The sequence below is a fragment of the Anopheles coluzzii genome, chromosome X (genome assembly GCF_943734685.1).
Source record: "Anopheles coluzzii chromosome X, AcolN3, whole genome shotgun sequence".
Lineage (NCBI taxonomy): Eukaryota > Metazoa > Arthropoda > Insecta > Diptera > Culicidae > Anopheles > Anopheles coluzzii.
Window position 1 is genome coordinate 15,056,669 of NC_064669.1, and position 18,757 is coordinate 15,075,425.

General features: G+C 40.0%; 2 protein-coding genes across 3 annotated transcripts in view; both read left to right on the forward strand.

Annotated features, from left to right (window-relative positions):
* The window catches only part of LOC120956888 (uncharacterized), a 124,518-nt gene that overhangs the window by 48,185 nt on the left and 57,576 nt on the right, over positions 1-18,757 (forward strand). The gene's annotated exons all lie outside the window — the stretch shown is intronic.
* On the forward strand, positions 14,949-16,204 carry LOC120957106 (uncharacterized). The gene is made up of 2 exons (XM_040379117.2): positions 14,949-15,579; positions 15,672-16,204. The coding sequence occupies exons 1-2, from the start codon at positions 15,561-15,563 to the stop codon at positions 16,085-16,087; spliced, it is 435 nt and encodes a 144-aa protein (XP_040235051.2). The 5' UTR covers positions 14,949-15,560; the 3' UTR covers positions 16,088-16,204.

The window sequence follows — 18,757 nt, forward strand, 5'->3', positions numbered from 1 at the left end:
ATTAAAGAACAAGCACACTTGCGTTTTCGTTTACCTATGTACAATCGTGTTCAGCGATTTGCGTTCAGTTTGCTGTGAACCGTCCAACAGCATAGATCGATACTCGGACACGTAAAACTAGACGGCGATAAGTCGACTTTTTGTTTTGAAATTGAGTGAATTGAACAAATGTGAGTGTTTCATCAGTTTACAATGTGTGGTATTTATTTTATCCTTCACGGAATCTAATGAACAACATTTCTGTTTTCTTGTTTCTCGCCTACTAGGTTTAACCGTAGTTGCTTTAGACCCACTAAGCCTTTTTTTAATAAAAACAACTAATTTGTGCTTTATTACATTATTTTCTTACAAAGTAGCATAAACAGTTTTTTGCCTAGTTCTTCTAGCAGTGCCTAGTAGTTTGCCTAACTTATTCTTCTTCTTTTGGCACAACAACCATTGTCGGTCAAAGCTTGGCTTTCAGTTACTTATTGGTTACCAATATCAGGATAGTCAGTCCTACGTATGGGGGCGCGGTCCATTTTGTTCTAGTTTAACTACTGTGTAACTAATTGCAGATCAGTTTCTCTTTTCAATATACATATGGCATGCTTGCTAAAATTTTGCTGAAGCTTATTCGAAGATCTGGATTTCTGGTAGAGTTTCGAAAGGTGGTACTTAAATTTCAAGCTCTTTAGATATTTCAAAGACTAAGAAACTAGTGGGATTGGATTTCGGTGACTTTTTGATTACCCGTAGCTGGCAGTCAGTTAGCTAGCAGTTAGGTCCTACTTAACAAGTCTTGATCTTAACCTTGCAGGCAGATACTGAAATAAAAAAAAAAATGAATATGATTACTGTACGGACTTCATGCCATGTAAATGTAAACATAATTTTATTTTGTCCCATTTTCTGAAATGTTAATGTACCACTACAAAGTAAAAAATTGAGAACTGTGGAATTCATTTAGGATATCTTTTACGTAATTTATTAAAGGATTTTCAATTTAAAGCGATCAATTTTGAGCGTTGGGTTTGGGGTTTGCGTTCGGATGTACGAAGTCTCAGCAGCTGTGTCTCAGAACAAAACGCAATGCAACATGGAAAGTACGAGTAAAGCACGTAATGCAGAATCGCAATTGCTTCAGATGTTCTGAAGAGCGTGCCAACGTAAGCCAACGTAACTCGCGCTCCGCTCTCTCAACTTGCAGTTTGTACTCCGCAAAAGCCAACTCAGAACATCAGCGCTCATTGTGTAAATTCGCTCAGTCAGCACCGCAGTGGCGTCATCTACAACAGTTTGCAGTTTGCGTGGAAGACTATAAAAAATATCTGTTTTTTCTTTTCTATATGCCTACTTCACGGTAACGAGCTGGTAAACGGCGGTGCTAGCATTCCCCAAATGGCACAATATGTGTGACAATGACCGTTCATATTTCACGCACGCACTCTTACGATGTACTGGGCGTCCCCATATAAGGGATAGGGAATAATAATCGTGAGGTTTTCTAATCCGTCCAAATCGTTTAGCTATTGGTAAGCTAAATATGTTTTGTAACAAAATAATACTGTTATTTATAAGAAGTAAACTTACTTTCATTAATAAACTATTTTACAGGAAGTTATATTTGTTAAAATATGCATAAAAGTGTTATTAAAAAACTGTTAATAATAATAATGATGATAACAATCATAACAACACCAATACAGGGTTTTCCAAGTCGTGTGAATGCTATCATTATTATTCTGCACGTGCCATATGTAAATTCACATCAATCTGATATTTCATTTCCATCATATTTTTTTAATTTCTTCAGCATGATTTTCAACACGTATCAAACTGGATTGAGTTTGACAGTTCTTTATCATGTGTTGAAACTGAAGTTTTATTTTGAAGAATTACACCATTTGACAGCTGTTGAAAAACTTCTTGTATGCGGTGAATGATTTTGTGGCTATTCGAAATGGAGTTGGAAAACTCTGTCATAGAAAACAATTAAAGTATTCCAATAAAATCATCATAATTATAATTTAGTCATAATCGTCATGAATTTATACATTTATTTATTGATTTATTTATTTATTGATTCAATAATTTATTCATCCTTCTATTTGTTTCTTTATTTTTTTATTCAGTTACTAATTAATTAATTAATTAATTATTTAATTATTTTCTTTATTTCTTTATTTCTTTATTTCTTTATTTCTTTATTTCTTTATTTCTTTATTTCTTTATTTCTTTATTTCTTTATTTCTTTATTTCTTTATTTCTTTATTTCTTTATTTCTTTATTTCTTTATTTCTTTATTTCTTTATTTATTCATTTATTTATTTATTTATTCATTCGTTTATTTATTTATTTATTTATTTATTCGCTTTTTTTATTTGTTTTTATTTATTTTTTTTATTGAGAAGTAAGGCTCGGCTTTAGCAAAATCATCATATATTACACCAGTAGTTACCGCCATGTAGATATATGGACTACATTTGTGGATAATCTTTTAACCTTTCATGCATCTAATCCCGATGTATATAGACAACTTATATAAAACTCATAAAACGTGTTTTAACACAGAAAATATCCGAAGCAACGGAACATAGGTCACGTCATGGATCAGGAATGGAATGATATGCAACCGTCATTGCGTTACGCTGTGCTCGCAGAACACTCCTACAGTAAACGTTCGGAACAACAGCCCGAAGACAACACCACGAATCAAACATGGAATGATATGCAACCATCATCGAGTAACGCTACCTTCACAGAACACTCGTACAGCAAACGTTCGGAACAACGAAACACCGACAACAACATGGATCAACCATGGAATGGTATGCAGTCGTCATCATGTTTCGATGTCCTACACCAGAACGAGTCTTACGAAGAAGCTGATATAAACACCGCTGAATCGAATGACATTCTGGTTACGTTGTTGCAAGCTATTGACGAATAGGCTCATACCATGCACACAAATGAAAATGAAATGGATTACATTGTCGATGTTGATGATGATCGCGTGAATGCGTTCGAAAAAACATAAGATGCTATATAAGCCTCTTCTGCTGTGTTGAAGAGTGCATTCCGAAATGAGCATGAGTTTATTTCGGATTTAAACTGAGGGCTTACCAAAAAATCAGTAACACGTTTCCTCCGAGACCAAAAAATCGTGAAATAGTATGAAATGAACGCCTACTTCCGAACATTGCTATATATCGCTGAAAGAGTCTATTATATGCAGTGGCGGATTTTCCTATAAGCGGACTGAGCGGCCGCGGGGGGCCCCGGCCTAAAGAGGGCCCCGAGCTAAACCTCCACATGTTAAATCACTTTTATAAGCGATTGATTTTTTGTTTTTATTGCACAAATGAACGGAAAACTAAATCATTCTCAAAGTAGTTCATTCTAACAAGTAAGTGTGTGGAATGTGTTGATAACGTTTATAGCAATTAAAAGTTGATATGAACTTTGGAGATAATTTTTGAAGGCCAAAACAAATATCCATATTAAAAACAATAAATCCCCTCCTGATAATAAGTCATAAAGATGCTCCTGGGATGATTAATTTATATTTTTTAAGAACTTCCTAAACGGTCTCGATTGCAAGGACGAAAAGACTACAAATACGCAAGTGCAGGATAATCATTGTTGGACGCTTGGATTTCAGGCACTTTTTATGTATCTGTGAAGCAGGAAATCACACAAGCTTTGTATAGTGGCTTTCACTGCTCATGTAGATGAATGAGCAAACAAATGTATTGCAAACTCTGTTCTAAAAATACAAAAGTATAAATGAGTAAAATTCAGATCCTTTTGTCAGGCTTTCCAGATATGCCTTTATCTAGATATGCCTAGATCTCTACTGAAATTCGGAAAGTCTGGAGTTTTACTAACTACAGTTTATTATTTCATTGTTCATTGATTTATTTCAATATACAAGACTCTTAGCTTAGAAAAACGACCTAATGCGCACTTGTGTTGAAAAACTACTACAGAGAATGAAATGCTGCTTTACACCAAACACTAGTAACACTAGTATAGCTACACAGAAAACTTTTTTACTGAACTTCAGCAAAATTTTACTGAAATTTTTTAAACTAAAGGTTCAGTAATCCTTTCAGTAAAAATAATGTTTACTGAATCATTCAGTAATGTCCGGTGCTCACCAAAATGACAGCTCGTTTACTGAAATCCCAGTTATGCTTGGAGATTGCCAGTTCCTCAATTCATGTTCATACATGTTTTGTGGTCTTTTATACAGTTTTTATACTGTATTTTGCCGCCGCAAGTGTATATGGTTCAGTAAACGCTCACAGTCACCACGCAATTTCAGCGAGCACAGTGGATTGTAGCAAACATTTTACACACCAGCACGGCTGCCAATTATTTGAAATCAATCTCGTAAGTCGAAATCTCACCTGAAATTTCAGCAGGGTGTCTGTAAGCGCCTACCAAATCAACTTTTTGCACATCACGAGCAAGTGGGTACCACATTGTTTTGTTTTGATGTTCTGACTGACAGGTCGATCTGACAAAATCAATTGCTGCATATTCAGTAATTTGTTTTACTGATATTCAGTAAAACGACTACTTTGACACTTATTTTAATGATTTTCAGTACAATGCGTATTACTGAAATGCATTAAGTAAATTGTTTTGCTGAAAGTTCGTAAAAATATGACATTCATGCTGAAAACCAGTAAAATATTCTATTACTGAACCGTTTCACTAAAAAAATTTACTGAAGCCAGATGAGAAAATTTGCTGTGTAGTATTTGAATATAGTTTTGATTTTTGCACTACCGGAATCAACGATGATGCACATCTTAATAATATGCAAAATATGTTAGCTTGATTACACGAAGACTATAGATCCTTTTTGGGCCGGTCTGGTGGTACATCCGTTAACTCGTACGACGTAACTACATGCCCGCCACGGGTTCATGTCCCGAATAGACTGTGCCCCCAAACGTAGGACTGACTATCTTGCTACGGTAACAAAAAGTCATTGAAAGCCAAGCCCACTTCACTAGTGGGTACAGGCAGGCCTTGATCAACAACGGTTGTTATGCCAATGAAGAAAAAGATAGATGCTATTAAAATAATTAACTAACTGCCATAAAAAACGACAGAAGAAAATTAATCCCTCACGAAATCAGGATGACATATTTGGTATTCGCAACAAGATATTAAAAAAATGCAATATAATTTTCTGGACTTTTAAGGAAACCAGGGGCCCCTATTCTATCCCCCGCTTAGGGCCCCGAGATGGATTAATCCGCCTCTGTGGTGAAATCGAATTGTATATGACTATTGCTCGGATTGTGTGTCTGGGAGAAATATCAACCACTCAATGCTCTGATAATAAGTTTTCCCAAATATTGTATCCATATTGGCTAACCTAGCCGTGTTCGTTCGATTGCACATTTCCTGCACAGGTGCTTTCCTGGATGTGTAACATAGGAAATGTATCAAGTGAAACTATGTTATTAAGCTTTAGATAATCTGGCCGAAGTCTTCATTTAGTTTGAATATTATTATTCTTTTGAATTAGCAAAAGTATTGCATGGCGAAATCGAATTGTATATGACTATTGTTCGGATTTGTCCTTCATGCCACGCCATAGCTCGTCTCCCTTTTTCGTCATTTCTTTCGCTAGTATAAATCACTTGTGGAGTTTGTCTCATCTTCCTGATATTTGAGTATTGCATCGCTTAGTTTTGTAAATTGTTCGAATAGAGGGCTATGAAATGAGTGAAAATGAGCGTCGCGGCGAACCGTCCCTGGAACGACCGAGTTCGCTGGTTCGACTGATTATCTCAGATTTTCAGCGTCTGGTCGTTTGCGTTTTGCAATGTTTATTATTGATTTATGCAATGATATGGTGGGGTCTATTATTATGAGAATTTAATTGAAATGATCAGAAAAGTTTTTTTTCTATCATTTGCAATTTCATCTGTATTCTATATGTTGTTAAATGTTTGTATTAGGCAGAGTAATGTTGAAATACTGTTTCATAATTTAAACGGTCATCTGCCGTTAGCGGATCTTTTAGGCTAGTGGCCCTTTTTTAGGGCGCTGCGTAATGCTTGGAAGCGACTCGTCTTCCATTCGGCCCGTGCGTCCTCCCTGCATTAACATAAGGCTTCCATTATAAGAAAATCAGTCCTCCCTGCATTAACCAGTATATAAAAGGCAACAACACAAGCCTACTTAGGTCGCCCAAAAAAAGCAAAACAAAATTAAAAAAAAAACACGCAAAATACCACTGTCAAAATGTAAATATTGTTCGCTGCTTGGTAGGGCAAGAATCACAGTAATACCATTAAGTATGATTTGCTAGGCTATTTGAATACAATACACCATATGATTAGGATCTCAAGGTATGAAGCTAAAAAATTTGGTGCAAAATCATAAACACAAACCGATAGCTGCACCCTCATATCCTGCAAAGACAACTGCAACTGCTGGAGATAGTCAAAAGGCATTTAACAGACAACTGGACAACTATACGATATACGCAGGCAGTAAGGGATAATATATTATGATCAAACTCAACTTGGGCTTATGTCGTTCCTCTTATCGTTTTTTTATTCTTTTGCAGGAAATGGAAGGAGTGGTCGCAAATCGATGGCTGAGATGGTGAGCCACATAGCAACGCGAATAGTAAACGAGCAATGTTCTGTTTTTTATTTGATAGATAAGTTAGTAAATTTGATTAGGATGTGGGTGTAGAGGTATTAGTTTTTATGAAACAGGTCATTCTATATTCAACGTATTGCATTTCACTAAAAAAAATAAAAAAAATAAAATAAAAAAAATAAATAAAAAAAAAACTCCTGAACAAATGAATAAAACCAGTATAATTAAACATTATTAAGACCATCATCATGTTACTATTTCCACCAGAAGGCGACCCTAACAAAATAACGAAGAAAAAATCAACATATTAATGAATAATCAGGAAGATGTTTGAATGAATGACGTTTCTAATAATGGTGATGCTGGAAAGGCGCTGGACCTCGCTGGAAACCGAAAAACATACAGTAAAATGGCCATACCATCGGCGCTGAAGGGAACTAACGACGGCGTGAACGAAACATCGGACATGATATTGATCATGGTGTAGCCGTGTTTGTGAAAATATAAGTGAAGCAGTGAAGAGAAGAACTATATGCGATAAATAAGTTAAAAATTAGCATGTAACAGTAATAATGCGGATGAAATATTGGAGGCTATAAAAAGTGTTTATTTAAGGAATCCATGGAAACATTAGTCCATCGATTGAAACTCAAAAATAAAAAAAGTCTCAATTTTTTTAACACAATGGATAATTTTCGAAACTAAAAATAACATGCAAAAAGACATATGAGTCGTTTAACGGTAAATCGCAATGAAAATTGGAAAAATATCGTAATATCTTTATGGACAGAGCCACATGAAAAAACGGGTCAGTTCGCTAACAGAGCTTTCAGTACCTAGGGAACGATGGTGTTTGTAATGAAAATGTATAATTTTTTTCGCTAAAACAATTTTAGGTTTAAGCGTATTTTAGGTGTTTCAGAACTGGTTACACCATAAACGTGTGAGTTTACAAATTGTATATGATATTTGATAAGTGGGTCTATTCTATTTGGCGTAACGTCCTACGCGAACATGCCAAAAATTAAAACAAAGCTTAAATGTGTCGATACCTGTGCGTCAGATATATTCAGTAAAAAGTTGTGAAATTGCCTCATATCATAAAACAACAAATCTTTAACTGCCCATGAATAGTGCATGTAGTGCATGAAGATGTTCCTATTCCGTTTGATGAAATACGAAGGCGATAATTTTCTTACACCTCACATAAATACAAAGTAAAAAATATAATATAGATTATAACTTTTAGTTTTTGAACATAGACCTACAACATTATTTTATAAATATTTCAATTAGAAGCAAAATTTTATGAAAAAAATAATACAATATTGTAAAAACGTATTATTTTTCCATCAAAAAATTATAAATGAAGATTCCATGTTTATGTTAGAAAAAAACTTGTACATGATTGTTTTGTGCAAGCTCAATAGTTTATAGGAGAAGCTGCTAAGCTGAGAATCACATACACAAATAAGAAAAAAGTATTATAACAGTACAAAACACATCTTTGCTCTGAACCTCAAGTCAGGATTTTTATTTTAGATCAGGCCATCTCTGGTAGGATCTTCACAGTATACATTCTAATACCTCGATGATATTTATTGTTAAATTATATCTGTATTATTGTATTATAGCCAGGATACTCTAATAACCATTATACGTAACCTAATATACGTACATTTAATTTGATTTTGTGTTTTCAAAGTGTAAATTTTGAACAATTGAATAAGGAATGTACAGAGCCCATAGTTTACACATATATTACTCATAAGACATATAATAGATATCATATACGGTTTGATTTACGGTTACGAAACACGATATTAGAACGAGATTAATCAAAGTACTCAACGACGAATACAAAGTTAAGATATCCTTAAAAATACGGATAAGGTACGATGAGGTCCTTCGCTTTTTCTAATAGTTATCATAGTTTTATAAAACACTTAAAACAGGCCTAACTTTACGAAAATGTTACAGAAAGATGCGCCTTTTAAAATGAGCGAAACATTTCAAAAGGCTTTGGAAAACTAGGGAATGAATTGAACCTCACGTCGAACAAATTTCGGTATAAATTAAGGATTTCATAATCATAACCGAAGCATCATCAGTACGAATCAAAACGTCAACGAGTGCAGTCGTGTTTTGATTCATTTTTGCAAACCCCCGCGATGGCGAATAAGCGATCGCAATATGCGGACGGAACGTTCCGCATCGATTTCTCGATGGTGCCAAAGCGACCGTCTCCTTCGGAGACCGTCGATTTCATGTGCGAGCGGCTGGGAATCGGCGGAAAAAAAGTGCAAGTCGCCCAGCTAAATAGTGCGAAGAGCTGTGTGTTTGTGACGATGGAAAGGGTGGAGGATGCGGAGGCCATCGTCAAGGAACACAGAGGAAAGCACTCCATCACGCACGAGGAAAAGCACTTTCCCATCAATATTGAGATGGTAGATGGGGCGGTAGACGTGTCCGTGCGCGATCTGCCTCATCTAATCCCGGACGAGGAAATTGTTGCCGAGATGGCACAATACGGTGAAGTCCTATCCGTCACCAAGGGCGTATGGGCCCCCGATTCACCGTTAGCTGGTGCGCTCAACGGTGTGCGTGTGTTGAGGATGAAGCTGTTAAAGCCCATCCTCTCCTACGTAACACTCTGTGGGGAGGTTACAGGTGTGTCCTATCGTGGTCAGGCACAAACTTGCCGCAACTGTGCTGCACCGGTGCACCACGGTCTGAATTGTGTACAGAACCGGCAAAATCGGTTTGCGAACGTTGTACAAGTAAAGGCCACGTACGCCAACACCGTTAGTGCAAAAACAGTTGCACCAACACCACAAGCAGCGTCACACACTGCAGCAGGCAATAGTGGCCAGAAGAAAAAGAAGAAGAGCCGCTCAAGGTTCCTATCGGCGGCGACACCTGCACCTACACACGCAAACGTGGAAGATCAGCATCCACGCGACGCATCGAAGATCGCCGCACGACTGATCATCCCGATCGTGCCGGTGACCGTTCGGCCTTCCAGCCCGAAGCCGAACTCTCGCAAGGGGAAGATAAGCAATGCGAACGATAAGCATGTCGCTCCAGCTCTATCTATCGCTCCCACGAGGGATGCTGTCGTCTCCGCGCATGATCGGCGCTTCGATGATGCGTCATCACCTGCCGTTCCTGCCGCTCCTGTGGCCACCGCCGCTCTTGCGGCTACCGCCTTTGCTGCGACTAATGCTGCTTCTGTGGCTACCGCCGCTCCTGCAGCTATCACCGCTCCTGCAGCTACCGCCGCATCCACGGCTGCTGCTCCTGCTGCTGCTACCGCTCATGCGGCTACCGCCTCTCCTGTGGCTACCGCCGCACTCGCTGCCGGCGCTCCTGCGACTGTCTCCACTCCTATGGATAAGGATGATCCTGCTGCTGCCGCCGCTCCTGCTACTGCCGAAGTCCCTGGTGCTGTCGTCGCTAACCCAGCGGCAACAAGTGCTCCACTGGCCTTTAAGGTACCGCTCGATGTCCTTCCTGCCCCCTTTCCAGGCCCTTCCACGGATGAACCGCGAACGGTAACACGTAAGCGAACCACTGAGTCAGATGTCGAGAGTGACGCCTCAAGTTCATCCATGAACAGCTTTACGATGGTCGCCAAGCGTAAGCCTGGTCGACCATCCAAAAAGGCCACCACCACTAACAACCTCTGAATTTCGTTGCGATGGATACGGTGACTAATAATATAAGAACAATTGTTAATGGTAGCTGTAATATAGCTTCTATTAACATCAACACCATATCCAGCGCAACGAAATTAGAAGCTCTTAAGACATTTATCAGGACGATGGATCTGGATGTTATATTTCTGCAGGAAGTATATCATACGGATCTAGCGCTTCCAGGATACAATGTTTTGTCTAATGTTGACGCGTCGAGGAGGGGTACGGCGATCGCTTTACGGGACCATTTAAAATTTTCTCACGTCGAGTGCAGCTTGGACTCACGTCTAATCTGCGTTCGGTTGGAGAATATAGCCACCCTATGTAACGTTTATGCTCCTTCGGGAAGCCAGCGTAGGGCGGAGCGGGAGGAATTTTTCAACCGTACCGTGGCGTTCTATCTGCGGAATGCATGTCCTCATGTCATTCTTGCGGGCGACTTCAACTGTGTGTTGAAGTCGAAGGATGTCACGGGTGGGGGGAATTTCAGCCTTGCTCTGCGAAACGCCGTAAACAGCATGGGTATGAGTGATAGCTGGGAGGCTCTCAGAGGCAACTCTGTGGAGTTTTCCTACATCACTAGTGGTTCGGGGTCACGCATCGATCGTTGTTATGTCTCCTCTTCGCTGGTAACACAGTTAAGGACTACCGATATGCATGTGCTCTCCTTTTCGGATCACAAGGCACTCACAGTGCGCCTCTGCCTCCCAACCCCGCCCAATCGTTTGACCAACAACGGTTATTGGCAGCTGAGGCCACACGTATTAACTGAAAGAAACCTGGAGGAGTTCAGATGCAAGTGGAATAACTGGACTAAACAGCGTCGAAACTACGGCACGTGGATCTCGTGGTGGGTGGAGTTCGCGAAGCCCAAAATAAAATCATTTTTCCGCTGGAAAACAAATGAGAGATTCCGAAGTTTCCACTTGCACCACGAACTCCTCTACAGAGGGTTGAAGTCCTCATACGAGCGATATCTGTCTGACCCTAACGAGTTGACGAATATCAATCGTATAAAAGGTAAAATGCTTCTCCTTCAGAGACGTTTTTCCGAGGACTTTAAACGTATCAATGAAACCCGCGTATGTGGCGAAAACATCTCGACCTTCCAGCTTGAGGAAAGGAGGAGGAGGCGAACTGTGATCGAAAAACTAAATATTGAAGACGGGACATCCTTAACTGATAAAGACGCGATAAATGTTCACATTAGGAGCTTCTTTTCAGAGCTATACACCACAGACAACACAGACAACACACAAACAGACGACATATTTACATGCACACGCGTCATTCCTGAGGATTGTGAGATCAATAATGGTTGCATGGAGGAAATCACTTCTGGTGAGATCCTCTATGCGATCAAAAACTCACAGTCTCGAAAGTCCCCTGGCCCAGATGGAATACCCAAGGAGTTTTATCTCCGCGCGTTCAACGTCGTCGAGCGCGAGCTTGGGCTCGTGCTCAATGAGGCACTCCGCGGAGAGATTCCTCGAAGCTTCGTCGACGGGGTCATAGTGCTGGTGAGGAAAAAGGGGGGTGGGGATGCCATGTCTTCAATTCGACCTATATCACTCCTTAACACAGACTACAAGCTTTTGTCGAAGGTTATTAAACCCCGTCTCGATTGTATAATCGGGAAATGGGGGATAATCTCGACAGCGCAAAAGTGTTGCAACAAACCTTGCAACATTTTTCAAGCTGTACTCTCTGTTGAGGAGAGGGTGGTTGATTTGAAGATGAAACGCAAGTGTGGTAAACTAGTCTCCTTTGATCTCTCGCAGGCGTTCGATCGCGTCGATAGAGGCTTCCTCTTTAATAACATGGTTTCTATGGGTTTCAATCCTGGGCTGGTGGGGCTTTTGAGAAGGTTTGGTGATCAGTCCTCCTCCCGTATCCTAGTCAACGGATCCCTATCTCCCCCTATTTCCATCCGACGATCCGTTCGTCAGGGGGATCCACTTTCCATGCACCTTTTCATCCTATACCTTCATCCCCTCATCACCAGACTAGAAGGCATATGCTGCGACCAGGATGACCTGGTCAATGCGTACGCCGACGACATCTCGGTGGTGACTACCTCATCCCAAAAAATCGAGTTGGTGCGTGAGGCTTTTGAAGCGTTTGGCAGAGTCTCCGGAGCCCGCCTCAACGTCGACAAAACCATCGCGCTCGACGTGGGATACACCACATCAAATGCCATTCAGGTCCCTTGGCTTCGTACCGTGGAGAGGCTTAGGCTCCTCGGTATATTGTTTACCAACAATGTACGAGAAGCTATGAGCCTCAACTGGGACCTGTTGATCCACCATTTCCGACAGCTGGTGTGGCTTCATCGCGTGAGGGACTTAAACGTGGTGCAGAAGGTTGTTCTGCTGAACACCTACCTACTCCCCAAGCTGTGGTTTGTTGCATCGGTTTGTGGCGCCCGTGCAATGGACATAGCGAAGGTGACCTGCACCGTGAACACGTTCCTCTGGGATGGATCCGGAGGCTTCCGAGTCCCACTGCAGCAACTGGCGCTGCCTCGCAACCGTGGTGGGCTTAACCTTCACCTTCCTGCCATCATGGCCAAGGCGCTGTTGACGAACCGGTATGTTACGGAACAGGACTGTCTACGAGTCGGAGGTCAGCACATTTCTTGTGCTGGGAATCCTCCGAACATCGCCGCTGTTTCGTCAACGTACCCGTGTCTGCGTATCGTCATACAGCAACTTGGCTACCAACCCCCATCAGCCACCATCACGACACGCTGGATTCGCCAAACAATGACGGAAGTGCTTCTTGAGCCGAAGGTAGCCTTGGAAAATCCGTCAGTGAATTGGCGGCTACTCTGGCGCAATATTCATCGTTCCTGTCTATCGTCCCTTCAACGCAGCACGCTCTTCTTGCTGGTAAACGGCAAGATCAGCCATGGAGAGCTGCTGCATCGAATGAACCGCGTCCCATCTCCGTCATGTTCGTTTTGTTCTGCAATAGACACCCTGGAACACAAATTCGCTGGCTGCAGAAGAGTTGCTGATGCTTGGCAGATTCTGCACCAGCGAATTAGCGTTGTAATTTCAGGGTGTCCGTCTTCGTCAACGTTATTGTTCGGTTTGTTGCGTTTGCCTGTACTAAACGGCATTAGTGCAGGTAAACGCAGCCATATCCTAAGTTTGTTTGCGAACTATGTCATCCACATCATTGGAAACAATGATGCTGTGATTGACATAGAAGTTCTGCGTTGTTCATTGTAAAAATTAATGTTAAATAGAACCTAAGCACGTTTTTAATAAAACATTTATAAAAAAAAAAAATGGTAACATGAACGTATTATCAGACGAGGTGTCATGAATAAAACAAATCTAGGAATCTTGAACTCAAAGAATTAGCATATCTACATACCCCACAACTACCTCTGTTAACGATTAAAATGTCGGATAACAATTAAAAACAATTTCGTTGTTGTCATCGTTTGAAATATTTCACAAGATTTGTTAACCTCTATGGGAGATACAATCACATTAAATGCTAGAAAAAAAGAAATTCAACAATGAGCCTCGCAAAAAACACACATTACATGAAATCAAGAGAGAATTAATAGAAGGAAAATTAAATGGAATACAACTATAAAAATAGAAAAACGAAGCAATCCAAAGTTATGTCACGATACGCTTGCACTGAAGAAATAACGTATCTTAAAAGATTGGGTGTGAATCACTAGAGAATACAGCCATAATAATATTAGCAAAACTGGAATGCATACAAGCCCACAAGCTATCATAAAAATGTACCATGATTCCCCAACATATAGAAATAAAGAGAAGACGCATTTAAACTAATTGTGACATCAATTTCGCGCTATGACGAATGCAATTATTATATTGAACAATGAATGTATATTTATTTTATGAATATATTACGATATCTGAATTATATAGAATGATATTTTACCACTTAGACGAGTTTAGTGAATCGCGTATACCTCAACAACTATTTGTTATACAAGATTTCCATGGTTTTCTGGTTGTTACTCGTAATTTGTTGGGTTCATGCTATAATTTATCCAACGTGGCACTCATATAGTTTAATACAATGGCACTATATACTATATGTGCGTTGTCATTGCCTGAATCACGAAATATGCATACTGTCACAATACTATGTAACTTAAAACATGAGCCGATAAATGGCCAAACATTATTACAAGACTATTTAATGAAATGTATTATTTTATGCAGATCACCTTAATGCATATAAACAGATAAGGGTACAGAGTAGCGTTACTGTAAAACATATAGCGTTGTGATAATATCAGCAATATGGTCAGATCGTTCATTGTAAAGAAATGTTTTTATAATTCATGCTAGTTTAGTATTTACTGTCGTTTGATGCTCCAGTGAACCAGAAAATACCAAAACTTGTCTCATCGAATGCTTGAATTCCGTTTCAAATGAAGCAGACATCAGCAGAAATTTAAATGACAGGCAGGCTTTAACCTTATCGTTCTTTTGACATGTTCAACTTTAAAGAAAGCTTATCTTCACCAGAAAAAAGAAATCAATGTTATTTAAAAGAAACTTGCTGTGAAACAGGGTGTTTTTTCTTATCCCTGAAATTGATTCAAATTGAGTTGATTGAGAAGGAATTGAGCGAACAAAGTGTTGATTTTTTAAAAATAGGCGGAAGCAAAACTAATGCATTAGCATTATTTTATATTTAAAGATAACCCACTTACTGCGATAAAAAATAAGTCATACACCCCGGCACGAAAGTCGTGAGCCTCGTGAGTATCGTTTTTCTGCTTCAATGCGAGAAATCTGATCTTTTGGAGAAAGACGATGGATGCAAAGCATCTCTTTCTCTTTCGCTCTCTTTCTATCTCTGTTTGTCATGCTTTCCGTTTAAGACTGGGCTATGGAGTTAAACAACCTAGCATAATAATGCTTCCATTGTCTGCCCAATCCTGGTATACATCGTAGCAGCTGCGACGATGATGTCTTCTGGCGTGTATCGTTAGTAGGCTTTGGAAGGCGTTCGCATACGAGCATTAGTCAGCATCGAGTTTTATGTGTCTGCATGTGTAAGTGCACCGTTTCTCTGGTCGAGCCGACGAGTCGCTTCGAGCAGTTGCTTCGGCGAGGGCTTTGCCTTGAACCTTGCGATCGGGTGAATTCGTCGACCAGCTATTGAACACAACGAAACGCCACCGTGTCGCTTAACATTCGCTTTAAATCACTCCTGCATCTTGTACGCAAAACATCGATGGAGCACCCGAATCAAGGTAGGCAATGGGCTCACTGCTGGCACTGGCAGATGGTAAATAATATAATATCTAATTGTGATTGCCCCTGTGTGCACTTGTACACATACTAGAGCCTACGAAGCAAATGCAAGGCGAGTTCATCGAATGGAAGCCCTCCGAGCCGGGCGAGTGGCAGTTTTTATTCTTCGAGGACCAGGAGCTCAAACTTTCTCTGGACTCAGAAGAGGAGGGACAGGAAGCGATGCCATACAGCATGAAACAACCGCCCTATCTGTTGAACGATGTTTTGCGATGCGCTTGCTGCCACCAGTGCCAATTCCAGTGCTACGAGAACGATCTGCTGCTGACCTGCCAGTCGCATCCACGGTTGATTTGCTGGATGTGTGAAAAAGCGCCGGCCACACCGCCCAACACACTTCAAACGACGGCCGTGGCCGACTTTACGGATTCAGATAGCCTAACAGACACGAGCGAGCTTATCGAAACGGACGACAACGGAGAAGATTCACGGTTGATAGAAGGGTAGTTTTTTTTTAAATAATTTTCAAGTTATTCACGAGCAACAGTTCGCACTACATCTTCCTTTGATGTGGCGCACCGTCGTCCTTATTAGCTAATAATGGATATATTTATATCTGTATATAAAAACAAATTCATAATGTATTATAATAAATAAAAAACTTTTGCTTTTTAATATAAAATAATTGTGCTTTCTACGATAGCCTTATATTACTTTAAAAAAAAACTGTTGTACGTTGTTAACATGATCGCTATTACCATTTCATCAATGAAAAATCTAGATGAAATCAAATCCATACACATCATAAAACTGTTGCAGTCCCGATTTGTTGATACAAAATCGTAAGTCTTTCGGCAATACAAAACGAGGCGATAATCGGAGAACCAGTCTCTTGCATCGCATGACTCACTCTACACAGGTATTTTGCATGGGGAGCGGGTTGAAAATTTTTTACTCTTGGCATCACATTCTCCAGCTGATTTTCCGCTGCAATCGGAGCTATTCTCGGGTCGGCTGGAAAGCTGTGATTCTGCATACTCCGCAACAAACCGGTCCCTCCGTTTCACATGGTTTCGTTTGGATCCTTTCACGTTCTCCTCTTGGGTCGCTTCGTCCAACCGACCGGCCCCCTGCGAGATGTAATCGAGCAGCTAATTCCATGTCATAAATTGTGTCCCATGACGCATGCCTAGTCGAACGAGTCATGGTCACACAGTCACCAGTGTGCAAGCACCTTTGATTTTTACATAACATTTTTCATTTCAGTTACGCTTTTTGTGTACAGCTGATGATGTCCGACAATAGATCTAAAGAATTAATTTTAAACCTCCATCATTTTCGAGATTTAATAGTTGATAACGTGCTTTAAGTTTAACTAGAGTCGTCAGCTATTCCTGCATCAACAGTCTTTTTGCCATCCTGTTCATGATTTCCTGATTTCTCTGATTTCGTCTGAGCTCGATGTATTTGTGTACAAAGTTTCGAAGATAGCTAACAGAAATATGATTATGAAGCTGAAATGTGATCAGTGCCAGACAATTGCGCGAGCTACTCATAGATGACGCTGTTTAACGCAAACAGGAAGATCGCCCTTTAGTCGCGTTGGTTTTACGACCACTGCACCTCAGCCCTATCTTTTCTCATATTACTCATGCATATTTGTGTGAGACTGTGTGCGGAAGCCATGCAATCGTGTCGAGGAGATAAATGGTGTTATTTTGATCGCCGCTACATTCGATGCGTTTAGATGGGCCTTTTTTAAACATCTCTTCTTAAACTCAATGTGAGTGTGTACGTACAGATCTTCCGCTGTCCGTGAACTATCCGCGTGAAAAAATGAACATACTGCTGACTTATTCGTTGTTGTATGTCTTTGTTTGGCGTCACTTTGAACCGATTGGCTTCGCATGTCACTTGCATCTTATCTGCAATCTATTTCCTAGCATCTTTTGTGCTGGGCTTTTCCTCCTACCAATTTCCCGTAGAGTTCCGACCTCGCTTGTCCCACGGTATCCATCGCGCCGAAGTGCCAACACATCGAACGAAAAAGGGCGTACCCTCGCAAACCGATTACGATACGACTCACCATTGCAAGCTACGCAGCACTCTGGCGTACAAAATTGCAGACCATGGCTATGGTCTGGCTCATGGCAATAACAACGAGTTAATTAAACAAGAAACTGGCCAATCGCTAAGCGCTGCACGAAATCCCATAAGCGCTTATACACCTACGCGTTCTCTGAAGCGTGCATTCGTCCCGTCGTATCATATTCACCTGATTAAGCTGTTGCATAAGAGCGTGAATGTGTGCACAATCACGACCAACGCAATTGGCAATTAGATGAAAGAAGAGAATGAACACCTGCAGTGCAATGGCTACACAGCAAATTTTATCATCATGCTTCAGTAAAGTTTTGTACTGAAACGGTTCAGTTATAGAATATTTTACTGATTTTCAGCATAATTTTTTTTTTGTTTTGCTGATTTTCAGTAACGCAATTTACTGAATGCATTTCAGTAATACACATTTTACTAAAAATCAGTAAAATCAGTGTCAAATTGGTCGTTTCACTGAATATCAGTAAAACAAATGACTGAAAATGCAGCTATTCATTCTGTCAAATCGACCTGTCAGTCAAAACATCAAAACAAAACAACGCGGTGCGCTCGTGATGTGTAAAAAGCCAGCCGTGTTGGCGTGTATAATGTTGGCTACAATTCACTGTGCTTGCAGAAATTTGGTGGTGTCTATGAGCGCTTACTGAACCATCAACACTTGTTGCGACAAAATATTAAACTGTATAAAACAAAAAACAAAGATTTATCCAAATGAAAAGAGGGACTGGCAATCTTTGCGCATCAATAAAAAGTCAATTTAAAATAAATATTTCGTCATTTTTTAATCACTACTAACTACTGAAAAATCAGTAATATCATAATGGCTTTACTGCGATTTCAGTAAACGAGCTGTCATTTCAATGAGCATCAGACATTACTGAATGATTCAGTAAACATTCTTTTTACTGAAAAGATTACTGAAACTTCAGCCCAAAGAAAAATCAGTAAAATTTTACCGAAGCTCAATAAAACAAACATATGTGTATAATTTATAAAAGCCAAAATAATAAAAAATAAGATAAATAAGCTTATGTTGTGCTTTTGCAACCAATACTTCTT